Source organism: Aethalodelphis obliquidens, unplaced genomic scaffold (genome assembly GCF_003676395.1).
Source record: "Aethalodelphis obliquidens isolate GAN/ISIS:26980383/991018 unplaced genomic scaffold, ASM367639v1 scaffold113, whole genome shotgun sequence".
Lineage (NCBI taxonomy): Eukaryota > Metazoa > Chordata > Mammalia > Artiodactyla > Delphinidae > Aethalodelphis > Aethalodelphis obliquidens.
The window spans coordinates 3,077,898-3,090,640 of record NW_020838057.1 but is presented as its reverse complement, the minus strand read 5'-3'; the positions used below and the strand labels follow the sequence as shown (position 1 = coordinate 3,090,640).

Here is a 12,743-nt window from a genome sequence, read left to right as displayed (position 1 = left end):
GGGCTGGGGAGGGGGGGCCGCGCAGCCCCCCCGGGCCATGCTGACTCCCGGGGCCTGACCCCCCCGGGCCAGCCCCCCCTCCCCCAGCTCCGCGGCCCGCCGACTGGGGGGGGCCCAGCCCAGCCCCCTGGGGACCCCCGGAGAGGTGGGGGGCAGCCGGGGGGGCCGGGACGGAGCGGTCGCCGGCCCCCACCGGAGGGACGGGGCGACCGGCCGCAAGGGGGGCGGCCGGGGGGCCGGTCGGGCCGGGACCAAGGGCATCATGTCGTCCGGGGGCAAGGAGGGGGGCGGGGGCTCCCCTGCCTACCACCTCCCGCACGCACACCCACACCCACCCCAGCACGCCCAATATGTGGGCCCCTATCGGCTGGAGAAGACGCTGGGCAAAGGACAGACAGGTGAGTCAGGGGAGGGGACACCTGGCGCGGGGGCGAGGGGAGATAGGGGGCAGAGGGCGGGACTCATGGGTATTCAAAGGGCAAGGGCCGGCCGCTCAGACCCCTGAGTCCCTCGCAGAGAAGGGACTTGAGGTCCAGACTGCCGGGTGTCTAGGATGGAGGGGGGTGAGGGCTCAGACTCTGGGGTCCTGGGGAGAAGGAAGCTGGGGGCCTGGACTCCTGGGAGGAGTTACTGGGGCCCAGAGGCTCCCACCCTTTGAGGACAGAGGTTGGAGGGGTCTGAGCCACAGTGGGAAAGGGGCCTCGGCCTGCAGCCAGGGTCTGGGCCGGGAGCTGAGGTCCTTGGTGCAGTACAGCCGCAGGCCGGGGTGAGGTGCTGGGATGGGGGTGCGCCTCAGGAAGCTGCTTCTCTCTGCACTGTCCTCTGGCCTAGGAGGGCCTCTGTCAGGGTTACGGGGGACTGAAGCTGGGGCGATGAGGTCCACAGCATTCTGCCCCTCCTCCGGCATGCTGGCTCAATGTGGGGCCCAGGAATGGAGAGGTGGAAAGGTCGATGCAAGTGGCAAATCCCTCAGGAGTGGCTGTGGATTGGGGGGGTCATCTTTCACTGTTGCTAAACCTCTGTAACCTCTTTCCTGCCAGGTGGGAGGTGGGTGGCTGTAAGACAGGAGCTGAACACCTGTGTTCTGGGTACGAGGTTCAGGATTGGGTCCAGGATCTCTATGGAGCTGAGGGTCAGGGCTGGGAGAGGATCAGACTCCATATCGTAGTGCAAAAAGTGTGAAGGGGTTGCTGACCTGAATTCCTGAGTTATGGGGGCGGAAGGGGCCATGGGCCTGGACTTGGGGGTCTGAGGGAAGAGGGGCTGGGGGCTTGGACTCCTGGATCCCTGGATCTGTGGCTTTGGGGCTTACCCTTGGGGAGTGGGGATACCCTTGGGGTGTGCATGCTTCCAGCTACAGCTGCTATTAAAAGAAGGTCAAAGAAGGGGATTAAGAGGTCAGGGTTTGAGAGGAGGTGGAGGAGGATGGTCTGGGAAGGGGACAATCGTAAGATTATATTCCTTGGGAGACATGGTGTCTCCAGAAGAGTAAAGGGCAAAGAATTCAAGGAAGTGATGGGTTGAGAGAGAGAGAGGTTTGTTTGAAGGAGGCAGATTGGAGGAGACTAAACTACGGAGATTCAATGAGGCAAGACTATGTGGAGAGAGGAACTTAAACCGAGGGTAGCTGTGGAGGGAGGGGGAGGCAGGTAGGTGGACGGACAATCAGAAGGAACAGAATTGGGCAACAGGGAGCCGGAAGAGAATTGCGTTTGGTGGGAATGGCGGCTGTCAGCCCCCAGGCGTTCAGGTGAGAGTGATTCAGGCCACTGTTAAACAGCCAGCAGGGGAAGAAAGAGGAAACGGGGTGGCAAGGGGGGCTTAGGAGTCAGAGGTGGGGAGAATGCCCTGGGAGCGCACCCCACATTTTCAATCCCTATCCCCCAGGTCTGGTTAAACTCGGGGTCCACTGCATCACGGGCCAGAAGGTTGCCATCAAGATCGTGAACCGGGAGAAGCTGTCCGAGTCGGTGCTGATGAAGGTGTGTCTGTGTGCTGGGGGAAGAGGGGACCCTTTGGGGCTGGGGGCAGGGAGGGAGGCAAGGCTGACCTCCATTCCTTTTCCCCCAGGTGGAGCGGGAGATTGCCATCCTGAAGCTCATTGAGCACCCACATGTCCTCAAGCTCCACGACGTCTACGAGAACAAGAAATATTTGTAGGTATTTATAGACACCCAGCCCCCCATGCACCCTCCCCAAGTTCCTAGGGGGGGACATTTCCAGAAACAAGGCGTGGAGGGGCCTGGGGAAACTTGAGCTCTCCTGGCTGGGCCACTGAAGGCCCAGTCCCTTCCTTACTGCCCAAGGACAACCTCCCCCCACACACACACACTCCTAACACTCCTTGTTCCCACACTGAGCTGGCCTGAGGCTACAGGCCGATTGTGCCCCAGCAACAGGACAGCTAAGCCTGAGCCATCCCGAGTGGGGGACACAGGCTGATCCTCCCCCTTCCTCTCCAGCCCCAGTCCCTCGCCCTACTGTGCTGCAGGGAACACTCGATACTGGATCATCTTGATGCCCTCAGCCAGACCCAATTTGCTAAGGGCAGATCCCTTTCCTATTTGCTAGGGCAATGGGGCCTAGCAAAGCCCCAGGCCTCTTCCCAAACCCCCTCTCTCGAGCATTGGAGGCTCCCTTCATCCCCCAGCATAACTCTGGGTGCTATGACTGGACACCCCAACAATGGTCTCCTGGGAGTTCTAAGTCTGCATCTCAAAGTTGATTACTCGCCTTAGGATGGGGGTGGGGTCCAGCTGTCCGGACTCCAGACAATAGACCTTTGTCTGGACTCTGGTGACCCAAGGGACAGCTGGACTGGGCAGCGAGAGAGGGGACAACCCCCTGCCCCCACCAGACAGTCCCCAGGATGAACCAACTCCAGCACCCATCAGATGCTAGGGTGGATTTCCCTAGGAAGGAGGCTGGCCAGCCCCAGGTGCTCATGGGAATTGTAGTCCTCAGGCTTCCCCAGGTGTGGCGGCAGGGAGGGGCCATTGTCCCTGATTCGTGGAGCTATCACTCTCACTCCACCATCCTTGTGGGGAGGGAGGGCCCACAGGAGTTTGTGCTTCACAGAGGAACCTCAGTTTTCCAAGAGCTCATAGAAATTGAGCTTTTGTTTTCCAGGGGCTGATGGGAATTAGAGGTTTAGCCTCCCAGAGCCTGATGGGATTTGGAGTGTTTAGAATCCAGGTGGCTGATGGGAATTAGAAGTCTCTATGTCCCAGAGGCTTATGGGAGTTGGGAGTTTTTAACCTCTCAGGAGCTGAAGGGAATTGTAGTCTTTTACTTCACAGAAATTGACTTAGATTGGTGCACAAGTCAATCGTTTTTGCCAAGAGTTAATGAGAATTCAAGTTTCTTCATCCCAGAGGCTTATGGGAATAAGAGGCTTGGCTTCCCAGGGGGTAATGGGAGTAGGTAGGGGTTAGGGTGGGGGTCTTTGTTTCCCAAAGTCCTGTGAGAATTGGGGGTCTCCTCCAAGTGCTAATGGAGTTGCCTTATCTCCTGAAACAACTAGGAGTCAAAGTATTAATACTCCTGAAGTTGACATGGGAGTCTGTGCTGCCCAGGGCTGATGGGAATTGAATTTTGGCTTCCCAGAGGCTGATGGGAATTAGTGTCTCTTTCTCTCAAGGACTGATGGGAATTGGAGTCTTTACCTCCCAGGGGCTGATGGGAATTGTAGGCTTTAGCTCACGGATGTTGACTGTTCATTTGGTACACACTGCAAATATCATTATCCAAAAATAGATTAAAATTCCATTATCTGCATCCCAGAAACTAATAAGAATGAGAACTTTGGCTTCCCAGAGGCTGATGGAAATACAGGGCTTTATTTCCTAGGGGCCTATGAGAATTAGGATCTCTGACCTCCAGGTGCTAATGGAATTGCCTTGTCTCCTGAGGACAAGTAGTCAAAGTGTTGACCCCTGAAACTGACATGCTGACCAGGGCTAATGGGAATTGAGTTTCTGCTTCCCAGAGGCTAATGGGAACTGGAGCCTCCTCCTCCCAGGGACTCATGAGAATTGGGATTCTCTGCCTCGAGGGGCCAATGGGATTGAGGTCTTATGCTTTTGGAAGAGGGAGACCAGGCTCTTTGGTCCTCCACATGCCCCTTCCAGCCCTCTGCCTCCTCCATGTCCCCCAGGTACCTGGTTCTGGAGCACGTGTCTGGAGGTGAGCTGTTCGACTACCTGGTAAAGAAGGGGAGACTGACCCCCAAGGAGGCCCGGAAGTTCTTCCGCCAGATCGTGTCGGCACTGGACTTCTGCCATAGCTACTCCATCTGGTGAGGGGGCAGCTTGAGGGGAGGCCAGAATGAGCGCTTCCCAGAAGGCAGGCCCTTGGGAGCACATAGCAGGCTGACTGGAAGCCAGAGTCCTGCAGCCCCCAAATAAATCTTTTATCCCTTTTTCAAAATTGGGATGTAACTCTCACATCATAGGGAATTCCCTGGTGGTCCATTGGTTAGGACTGTGTGCTTCCACTGCAGGGGGCATGGGTTCGATCCCTGGTTGAGGAACTAAGATCCCACAAGCCCCACGGCACGGCCAAAAAACAAAACAAAAAAAACCTCACATATCATAAAATTCACCCCTTTAAAGCGTACAATTCAGTAGTTTTTAATATGTTCACAATGTTGTGCATCACTACTACCTAATTTTAGAACATTTTCATCACCCCAAAAATCACTACCCTGTATCCACTAAGCAGTCACCTTGCCCCACCCCCAGCCCTAGGTAACCACTAATCTACTTTCTGTCTCTGCAGATTTACCTATTCTGGACATTTCCTATCAATGGAATCATACTATATGTAGTCTTTTTGTGGCTGGCTTCTTTCACTTAGCAAAATGTTTTCAAGGTTCATCCACGTTGTAGTATGTATCAACACCCCATTCCTTTTCACGACTGAGTAATATTCCATTGTATGGATATGCCATGTTTTATTTATCCATTCACCAGTTGATGGACATTTTGGTTGTTTCTTCTTTCTGGCTATTATGAATAATATGGACATATGAACATTCACATACAAGTTTTGGCGTGTGCCTATGTTTTCAATTCTCTTGGGTATATACCTAGGATTCGAATTGCTGGGTCACATGGGAACTCTTTATTTTATTTTTTTATTTTTTGGCCACACCGTGTGGCTTGTGGGATTTTAGTTCCCCAACCAGAGATTGAACACAGACCCTCAGCAGTGAGAGCACGGAATCCTAACCACTGGACAGCCAGGGAATTATGAGAACTCTATGTTTAGCCTTTTAAAGAAGTGCCAGTCCATTTTTCAAAGCAACTGTATCATCCAACATCCCTACCAGCAGTCTCTGAGGGCTCCAATCTCTTGCCAACACTTGTTATTATCTGACTTTTTGATTATACCTATCCTAGTGGGTGTGAAGTGGTATCTCATTGTGGTTTTGATGTGCATTTCCGTGGTGGCTAATGATGTAGAACATCTTTTCATGTGCTTATCGGCCATTTGTATATCTTCCTAGGAGAAACATCTGTTCATATCCTTTGCCCATTTTTAATTGAGTTATTTGTCTTTCTGTTCCTGAGTTGTAAGAGTTCTTTATTCCAGGACAAGGGATAATTCTAGGAATAACTCCTAAGAGTTACTTATTCTAAGAACAAATCTTTTATCAAATGTGTATTTTTCAAGTAATTTCTCCTAGTTTGTGACATGTTTTACATTTTTATAACAATATCCTGTGAAAAGCAAAAGTGTTACATTTTGATGAATTCCAGTTTGTTGATTTTTTTCCTTTTACAATTCATGATTTTGCTTTCCTCTTTAAGGAATATTTGCCCAGGGACTTCCCTGGCGGTCCAGTGATTAAGACTCCACACTTCCACTGCTGGGGGCACGGGTTCAATCCCTGGCAGGGAACTAAGATCCCGCCTGTTGCGTGGTGCAGCCAAAAAAAAAAAAAAGAAAAAAAAAATTCGCCCAGCTCAAGGTCACAAAGGTTTCCTCCTGTGTTTTCTTCTAGAAGTTGTATAGTTTTAGCTCTTGCATTTAGGCCTGAGATCCATTTTTTTTTTCTGAGATCCATTTTGAATTAATTTTTGTATATGGTATGGGGTAAAGGTTGAGGGTCATTTTTCTTTTTTGCATATAAACGTCCATATAAGGGCTTCCCTGGTGGCGCGGTGGTTGAGAGTCCGCCTGCCGATGCAGGGGACACGGGTTCGTGCCCCAGTCTGGGAAGATCCCACATGCCGCAGAGCGGCTAGGCCCGTGAGCCATGGCTGCTGAGCCTGCGCGTCCGGAGCCTGTGCTCCGCAGCGGGAGAGGCCACAACAGTGAGAGACCCGCGTACCGCAAAAGAAAAAAAAAAAAATGTCCATATGAAAAGATATTCCTTTCCTCATTGAATTGCTTTCAGCTCTCAAAACAAGATATTCAATATGCAACATTTTATTGATTAATTAAGGTGCAAAATAGATGCCTCCAGTTCATCTTTCAGCCTCATCTATTTGCACACCTCCCTCTCTGGTATGGGGATCAGGGTGGAGGGGCTGAGACCTGGGAGTAAAGCTTGGTGGTGAAAAAGCAGCCCATTTAACTTGTCAACACCTTAAGTGTCTAGACTCTGACATTAAAAACACTGGCCTCCAGGGGGCGATAGTCAACAGATTTAACAAGTATGACCCAGTTAAGGACCACTTCCAAGAGAAACTGTAGAATCTTCCACCCCACCTCCCCCAGACATTAACCCTTACATCCTAAGGAGTTTGTCCCCGGGGTGGGTTGGGGGGGACCAGTGATGGGCTTGGGGTGGCAGTATTTTTTTTTATTATTTGGTATTGAAATATTTGAATGTTTTAAGAACCGGCTCAGTATCATCTGCCTGCTTACCTCAAAATATCTCACTTCACACATATTCGAATATTTGTGGATAAAATGGTACGCTGTGTGGGGTCTCTTACAAAATCGTCCAGTGGGGGAAGGAGAGCATATGTAGGGATGGACATAAGAGAAGATTTGCCCCGAATTGATAATGGGTGAAGCTAGTGGGTGGGTACATGGGGCTTCCTATATTCTCGTTCCAACCTCGGGGCATGCTTGAAAACGTCCCTAATTAGAAGTTTCCAGACATGTCCCCCTCTGAGAATAGTGAATGGGGCCTTAGCTTCCGGGAAGAGGGCAGAGGCCTGAGTCCCACCGTCCTGTCTCAGCCACAGAGACCTGAAGCCTGAGAACCTGCTTCTGGACGAGAAAAACAACATTCGCATCGCGGACTTCGGCATGGCGTCCCTGCAGGTGGGGGACAGCCTCCTGGAGACCAGCTGTGGGTGAGTGGGGGCCCGGCCTCCTACGCCCCAGGGAGGGTGTCAGAAGCCGGCCAGAAGCTCATACCACCTCTCTCTCTCTCAGGTCCCCTCACTATGCATGCCCAGAGGTGATTAAGGTGAGTGAGGGGCAGGTGGAGGGGAGAGAGGAGCTGAGGGAGCCTGGGAGAGATGAACGTCATGGCTGGTCCTTCTCCCTTCCAGGGGGAAAAGTACGACGGCCGCCGGGCGGACATGTGGAGCTGTGGAGTCATCCTGTTCGCCCTGCTTGTGGTAAGGCGCTCCTCACCTCTCCTGCCCTGTTTCTAGAACAGTCCTGCCTGGTGGAAGCACAGAACATTTACTTCCATCCTCACCTCAGGGGTTGTTTCCCAAGTATTTAACTGGTACCAGGAAGGTGGGGGTATTCACCAACAGAGCAAAATCCTGGGGGCACCCCTCTCTGTGCCTGGATCTAACTGTTCAGTCACAGAACTGTGAGATAGCCCAGGCGGGTCCCCTGGAAAGGGATGGGGCAGCCAGGAGGACTTGGAGCACTTGGGAAAGTGGCTGTTTACTAACTGACCCTGATTACAGTACTGTGATGATTAATAGAACCAGACTGGGGAATATCAGCCCAGCTCCTACCACAGGGCCTTTGCACCTGCTTTTCCATCCCTGCCAGCCCGGTTGCTCACCTAGTTAATACTAGACTTCTTTTAGCTCTCAGCTCAATGGTCGCCCTTCCAGGAAGGCTACCCTGGCCCCCTTCACTCCCCCCATGTGGTCAGATTTCCTTGTGGTAGGCTATCTCCTTCCTGGCAGCTAACAGAGTTGTCATTGTGTGTGTAACTCCTTGAGGGATATCTCTCTGTGATTTCCCCTCCTCTTCAAGGCATTGGATTTAGGGCCCACCCTAATGCCTGGACGATTTCACCTCCAGATCCTCAATGAATTATATCTGCAGAGACCCTATTTGTAAACAGGGTCATATTCTGAGGTTCTGGTAGACATGAATTTTTGGGGCACACCACTCAACTTGCTACACTCCCAGATTCCCATAGGCCTCTCTCATCCTAGTCTGTGCTCCAGTGTCACCTCGATCACTCCATCACTATATAGCTCCCTCACCAGCCTCTCCCACTCTGGGGTGTAAACTGTAGGAGGGCAAGGGCTTGCGTTGTTCACTCCTAGATCCTTGACCTGTAATGGACGCTCACTTTTTTTAAATGAATGAAGATTACCCCTCCTGAAACTAGGGAGAAGCATGTTTTCATTTTTTTAAATTTATTTATTTACTTTGCCACAACTTGTGGGATCTTAGTTCCCAGACCAGGGATTGAACCTGGGCCATGTCAGTGAAAGCCTAGAATTCTAACCACTAGGCCACCAGGGAACTCCCTGGGAGAAGCTTTTTTTTTTTTTTTTTTTTTTGCGGTACGCGGGCCTCTCACTGTTGTGGCCTCTCCCGTTGCGGAGCACAGGCTCCGGACGCGCAGGCTCAGCGGCCATGGCTCACGGGCCCAGCCGCTCCGCGGCATGTGGGATCCTCCCGGACCGGGGCACGAACCTGCATCCCCTGCATCGGCAGGCGGACTCTCAACCACTGCGCCACCAGGGAAGCCCGAGAAGCATGTTTTTAAAGGACAGCCTCCAAGCTGCGGCCCCAGCCGCTTAGGCACTGGAGCCAGACTGCCCATTGTCAAATCCCTGCTCCGCCACTCAGAGCTAGATGGTCTTGGGCAAATTGCTGAATGGCTCCGTGCCTCAGCCTCCCCACCTGCAAAGTGGAGATAGTAATAGCTCCCTACCTCTTGGGGCTTGCGGTGAGGACTAAATGTGTCAATGCGTGTGAGGCGCTTAGGTATTCGCCTGGAATAAGCTCTCGTAAGCTCTGTGTGTGAGGGGTCTGTTATTCCTCACACAGGGGGCTCTGCCCTTCGACGATGACAACCTCCGCCAGCTGCTGGAGAAGGTGAAACGAGGCGTCTTCCACATGCCCCACTTCATTCCTCCAGACTGCCAGAGCCTCCTGAGGGGGATGATCGAAGTGGAGCCGGAGAAAAGGCTCAGCGTGAGTGGGGGGGGGCGGGGATGGAGGGACAGTGGGTGGTGGGGACAGAATCCCTAGGGGAGTCATGAGGATGGATTTCTAGACCTGCCCGTCAGTCCCTGGGGTGACGGCTGGGAGGGGCATCGCTGGCTGAGCCCTGGCCCTGGGGTCCTGCCCACCTGCCCCGACACACACACAGCGGGAGTGCGCATGCGCTTACCGGCCCTTCTGAGGCGGAGCGGAGCGGGGCAGGTTGCCACTGCGCATGCGGGACCTGTAGCCCGGCCGGTCCGGAGTAGTCAGAATGCGCCGCACAGCTGCCACTAGGGGGAGACGAGCTGTCGTGCAGTCGTATTGCCCTTGGTTGGGGGAAGGGGGAGGGGAGGGGCACGTTAGGAACCCCCAACATCACCCAGTCTACTTTCACTGCGTGCCTACTGTGTTCAAATGATCTCACTTCTGCTTCTCTACGACCCACGCCCCTCACAGCTGGAGCAAATTCAGAAACATCCCTGGTACCTGTGAGTATGGGGGAACTGGACAGCTGGGTCCCTGGCGGAGGGAGAGGACCCCAAATATCGTGGGTTCCAAAGCAGGAGAGCCGGCTAGGGGGCGGAATGCCGAGGGTCTTGAATAAGGAGGGGCTAGGGACTCGAACTTCTGGGTCCTAGGGGAGGAAGACATGTAGAGAAGAGGTTGGGGCCGAACTCCTGGGCCTGGACTCCTGGGTGTGAGGGGGGAGAGACCGGGGCCCGGACTCCTGGGTTCCCAAGAAAGGAGCAGGCTGGGACCCGGGACCCCTGAGTCTCCGCTGAAGAAGATGCCCGATTCGCTATAATTCTTCTCCTACCCAGGGGCGGGAAACACGAGCCAGACCCGTGCCTGGAGCCAACCCCAGGCCGCCGGGTGGCCATGCGGAGCCTGCCATCAAACGGAGAGCTGGACCCTGATGTCCTGGAGAGCATGGCTTCACTGGGTTGCTTCAGGGACCGCGAACGGCTGCATCGCGAGCTCCGCAGCGAAGAGTAAGACCCCCTCACTCTAGCACATAACACCCTGGCCACATGGGGTGAACTGCAGCTCTCCCGACAGCCGGCAGGGGGCGCGCCGGAGCCTTGCACACTTGCAGACTCCCCTGATGGGGAGGTCCAGGCCACTAGAAAGGGTGTGGCTCAAAGCTCCCCCGAGGAGCTGTTCTAGGGGGAACCTGGAGGGGGTGGTAGGACCAGTGGGAAAAAGAAACGATGCTGAAAAGTATTAATAGATGCTGAGGCCAACTTAGTGCCTCACATAGTGCTTACATATAGTAAGTGCTCAGGTGTTAGCATAATTATTATTAACGAGTAAAATGAGGCTGAGATGTACACAGTCAAAGGGACCAATCCTATTGATACCTAGGAGAATGGAACCATAGACAGAGAAACTGAGTGGACTGAGCCCCACAGAGCCACAGACATAGGGAGGGGATGAGACCATCTCTGGGGCCTGACCTTTGACCCCAGTGCTTTCCTACCCACCCATCCCCCCCCGCCCCCATAGGGAGAACCAAGAAAAGATGATATATTATCTGCTTTTGGATCGGAAGGAGCGGTATCCCAGCTGTGAGGACCAGGACCTACCTCCTCGGAATGATGTTGGTGAGAAGGGCAAGGCTCGGAGTCCAGACCCCAGATTCCTGAGGGAAGAAAGGGCTGCAGGCCTTGAGCTTCTGCGTTTAGACTCCCTGACTTGCTCTGTGACCTTTGTCAAAACCCCTCTCCACTCTGAGCCTCAGTTTCCCCATGTGTACGAGTGCCATGTACAGCTGGACCAGTGTATCTTTTGATTGTGTTGAAACTCTTGGCCCTCAGACCCACCCCGGAAGCGTGTGGATTCCCCCATGCTGAGCCGTCACGGGAAGCGGCGGCCAGAGCGGAAGTCCATGGAAGTCCTGAGCATCACGGATGCCGGGGGTGGTGGCTCCCCGGTGCCCACCCGACGGGCCCTGGAGATGGCCCAGCACAGCCAGAGGTGGGAACCCCTGCCCCTCCAGTGGGATCTACAGCCCTGGGTGGAGAGGGAGTTCAGGGCTCTAACCCCATACCCACCTCAAAGGTGCTGTGTGATTGGGACAAGTCTCCTCCCCTCTCTGGGCCTCATTTCCTCATCTCAAAGGACTGTGTTAGGGAGAGGACATCTGAGCCTTCTGAAACCCTCCCACCTGATTTTTTTTTTCTTAATCTGTCCTGAAAACAGATCCCGTAGTGTCAGTGGAGCCTCCACTGGTCTGTCATCCAGCCCTCTGAGCAGCCCAAGGGTAAGGCCACGTCCTAAATGGATTAAGAAGGGGTAAGGGGGTGAAGACACTGTGGAGCAAAGATGAAACAGCAGAAATTACAACTCCCATGAAGTCTTGGGACGATGCCTCCTTGCCCCTAAAGGGCCAAAGACCCAAGGCCTCATTACTATTTTAGTCCATTGGCCATTTCCCACCTTAACAGGATTGCGTTTTCAGTGTGTCTGAAGGGTTCCATTTATTCAGTTATCAAAAGCTAGTTGAGCACCTACTGGGTACTAGTCACTGCTGGGTTTACAGTCAGCATGATAGAAAAAGTCCCTGCCCTCCCCCGCAACAATGGGGGTTGGGGGAAATAATTGGACTACAAGTTCCAGCATGCTTTGGGGTGCACCTCTGTGAGTGTGTGCTAGTGGGCCTAGAGCCTCCTGAGAGTTGAGTCCACCCTCTCACCCGACTCCACCACTCTGCAGAGTCCGGTCTTTTCCTTCTCACCGGAGCCCGCTGGAGATGAGGCCCGGGGTGGGGGCTCACCGACTTCCAAAACGCAGACGCTGCCTTCTCGGGGCCCCAGGGGTGGGGGCGCCGGGGAGCAGCCCCCTCCCCCCAGTGCCCGCTCCACACCCCTGCCCGGCCCCCCAGGCTCCCCACGCTCCTCCGGGGGGACCCCCTTGCACTCGCCCCTGCACACGCCCCGGGCCAGCCCCACTGGGACCCCAGGGACAACGCCGCCCCCCAGCCCCGGCGGTGGCGTCGGGGGAGCCGCCTGGAGGAGTCGTCTCAACTCCATCCGCAACAGCTTCCTGGGCTCCCCACGCTTTCACCGGCGCAAGATGCAGGGTATGGAGGTCCTTCGGAGGTGAAGGGGTTGGGGATGCGGACTCCTGAGTCCTAATGTGGGGGTGGGAGCTGGGGTCTAACATCTGGGTCCCTGGGAAGGAAGAGGCTGGCGGCCTGGACTCACACATCCTAGGTGAAGATGCTGTTGTGAGCAGAGATTCAGGTGTTGGGGAGAGAAGAGACGGGGCCTCCAACTCTGGAGGAGGAGCTCGTCTGAAAGGCACGCCCTCTTCAGTGCTCTGGCTTACCTTCCCATTGGCTCATAGCTAGCAAGCCTCACCTCGGG

The 12,743-nt window shown here is 54.2% G+C and overlaps 1 protein-coding gene across 2 annotated transcripts in view; it reads left to right on the top strand.

Moving 5' to 3' along the window:
• The first annotated feature begins 125 nt into the window (after positions 1-125).
• BRSK1 (BR serine/threonine kinase 1) overlaps positions 126-12,743 on the top strand; it is a 24,385-nt gene continuing 11,767 nt past the window's right edge. Inside the window, exons 1-14 of one of the 2 annotated variants that reach the window (XM_027097180.1) lie at positions 126-398; positions 1,888-1,982; positions 2,071-2,156; positions 4,157-4,297; positions 7,197-7,313; positions 7,396-7,429; positions 7,515-7,583; positions 9,217-9,363; positions 9,832-9,863; positions 10,197-10,367; positions 10,882-10,979; positions 11,193-11,352; positions 11,578-11,638; positions 12,091-12,457. In XM_027097180.1, the coding sequence (XP_026952981.1) occupies positions 263-398; positions 1,888-1,982; positions 2,071-2,156; positions 4,157-4,297; positions 7,197-7,313; positions 7,396-7,429; positions 7,515-7,583; positions 9,217-9,363; positions 9,832-9,863; positions 10,197-10,367; positions 10,882-10,979; positions 11,193-11,352; positions 11,578-11,638; positions 12,091-12,457 (1,714 nt within the window). In that variant the 5' untranslated portion in view covers positions 126-262. Of the gene's footprint in view, positions 399-1,887; positions 1,983-2,070; positions 2,161-4,156; positions 4,298-7,196; positions 7,314-7,395; positions 7,430-7,514; positions 7,584-9,216; positions 9,364-9,831; positions 9,864-10,196; positions 10,368-10,881; positions 10,980-11,192; positions 11,353-11,577; positions 11,639-12,090; positions 12,458-12,743 lie in introns of those variants that run through there. The other variant, XM_027097179.1, reaches the window with a different exon arrangement.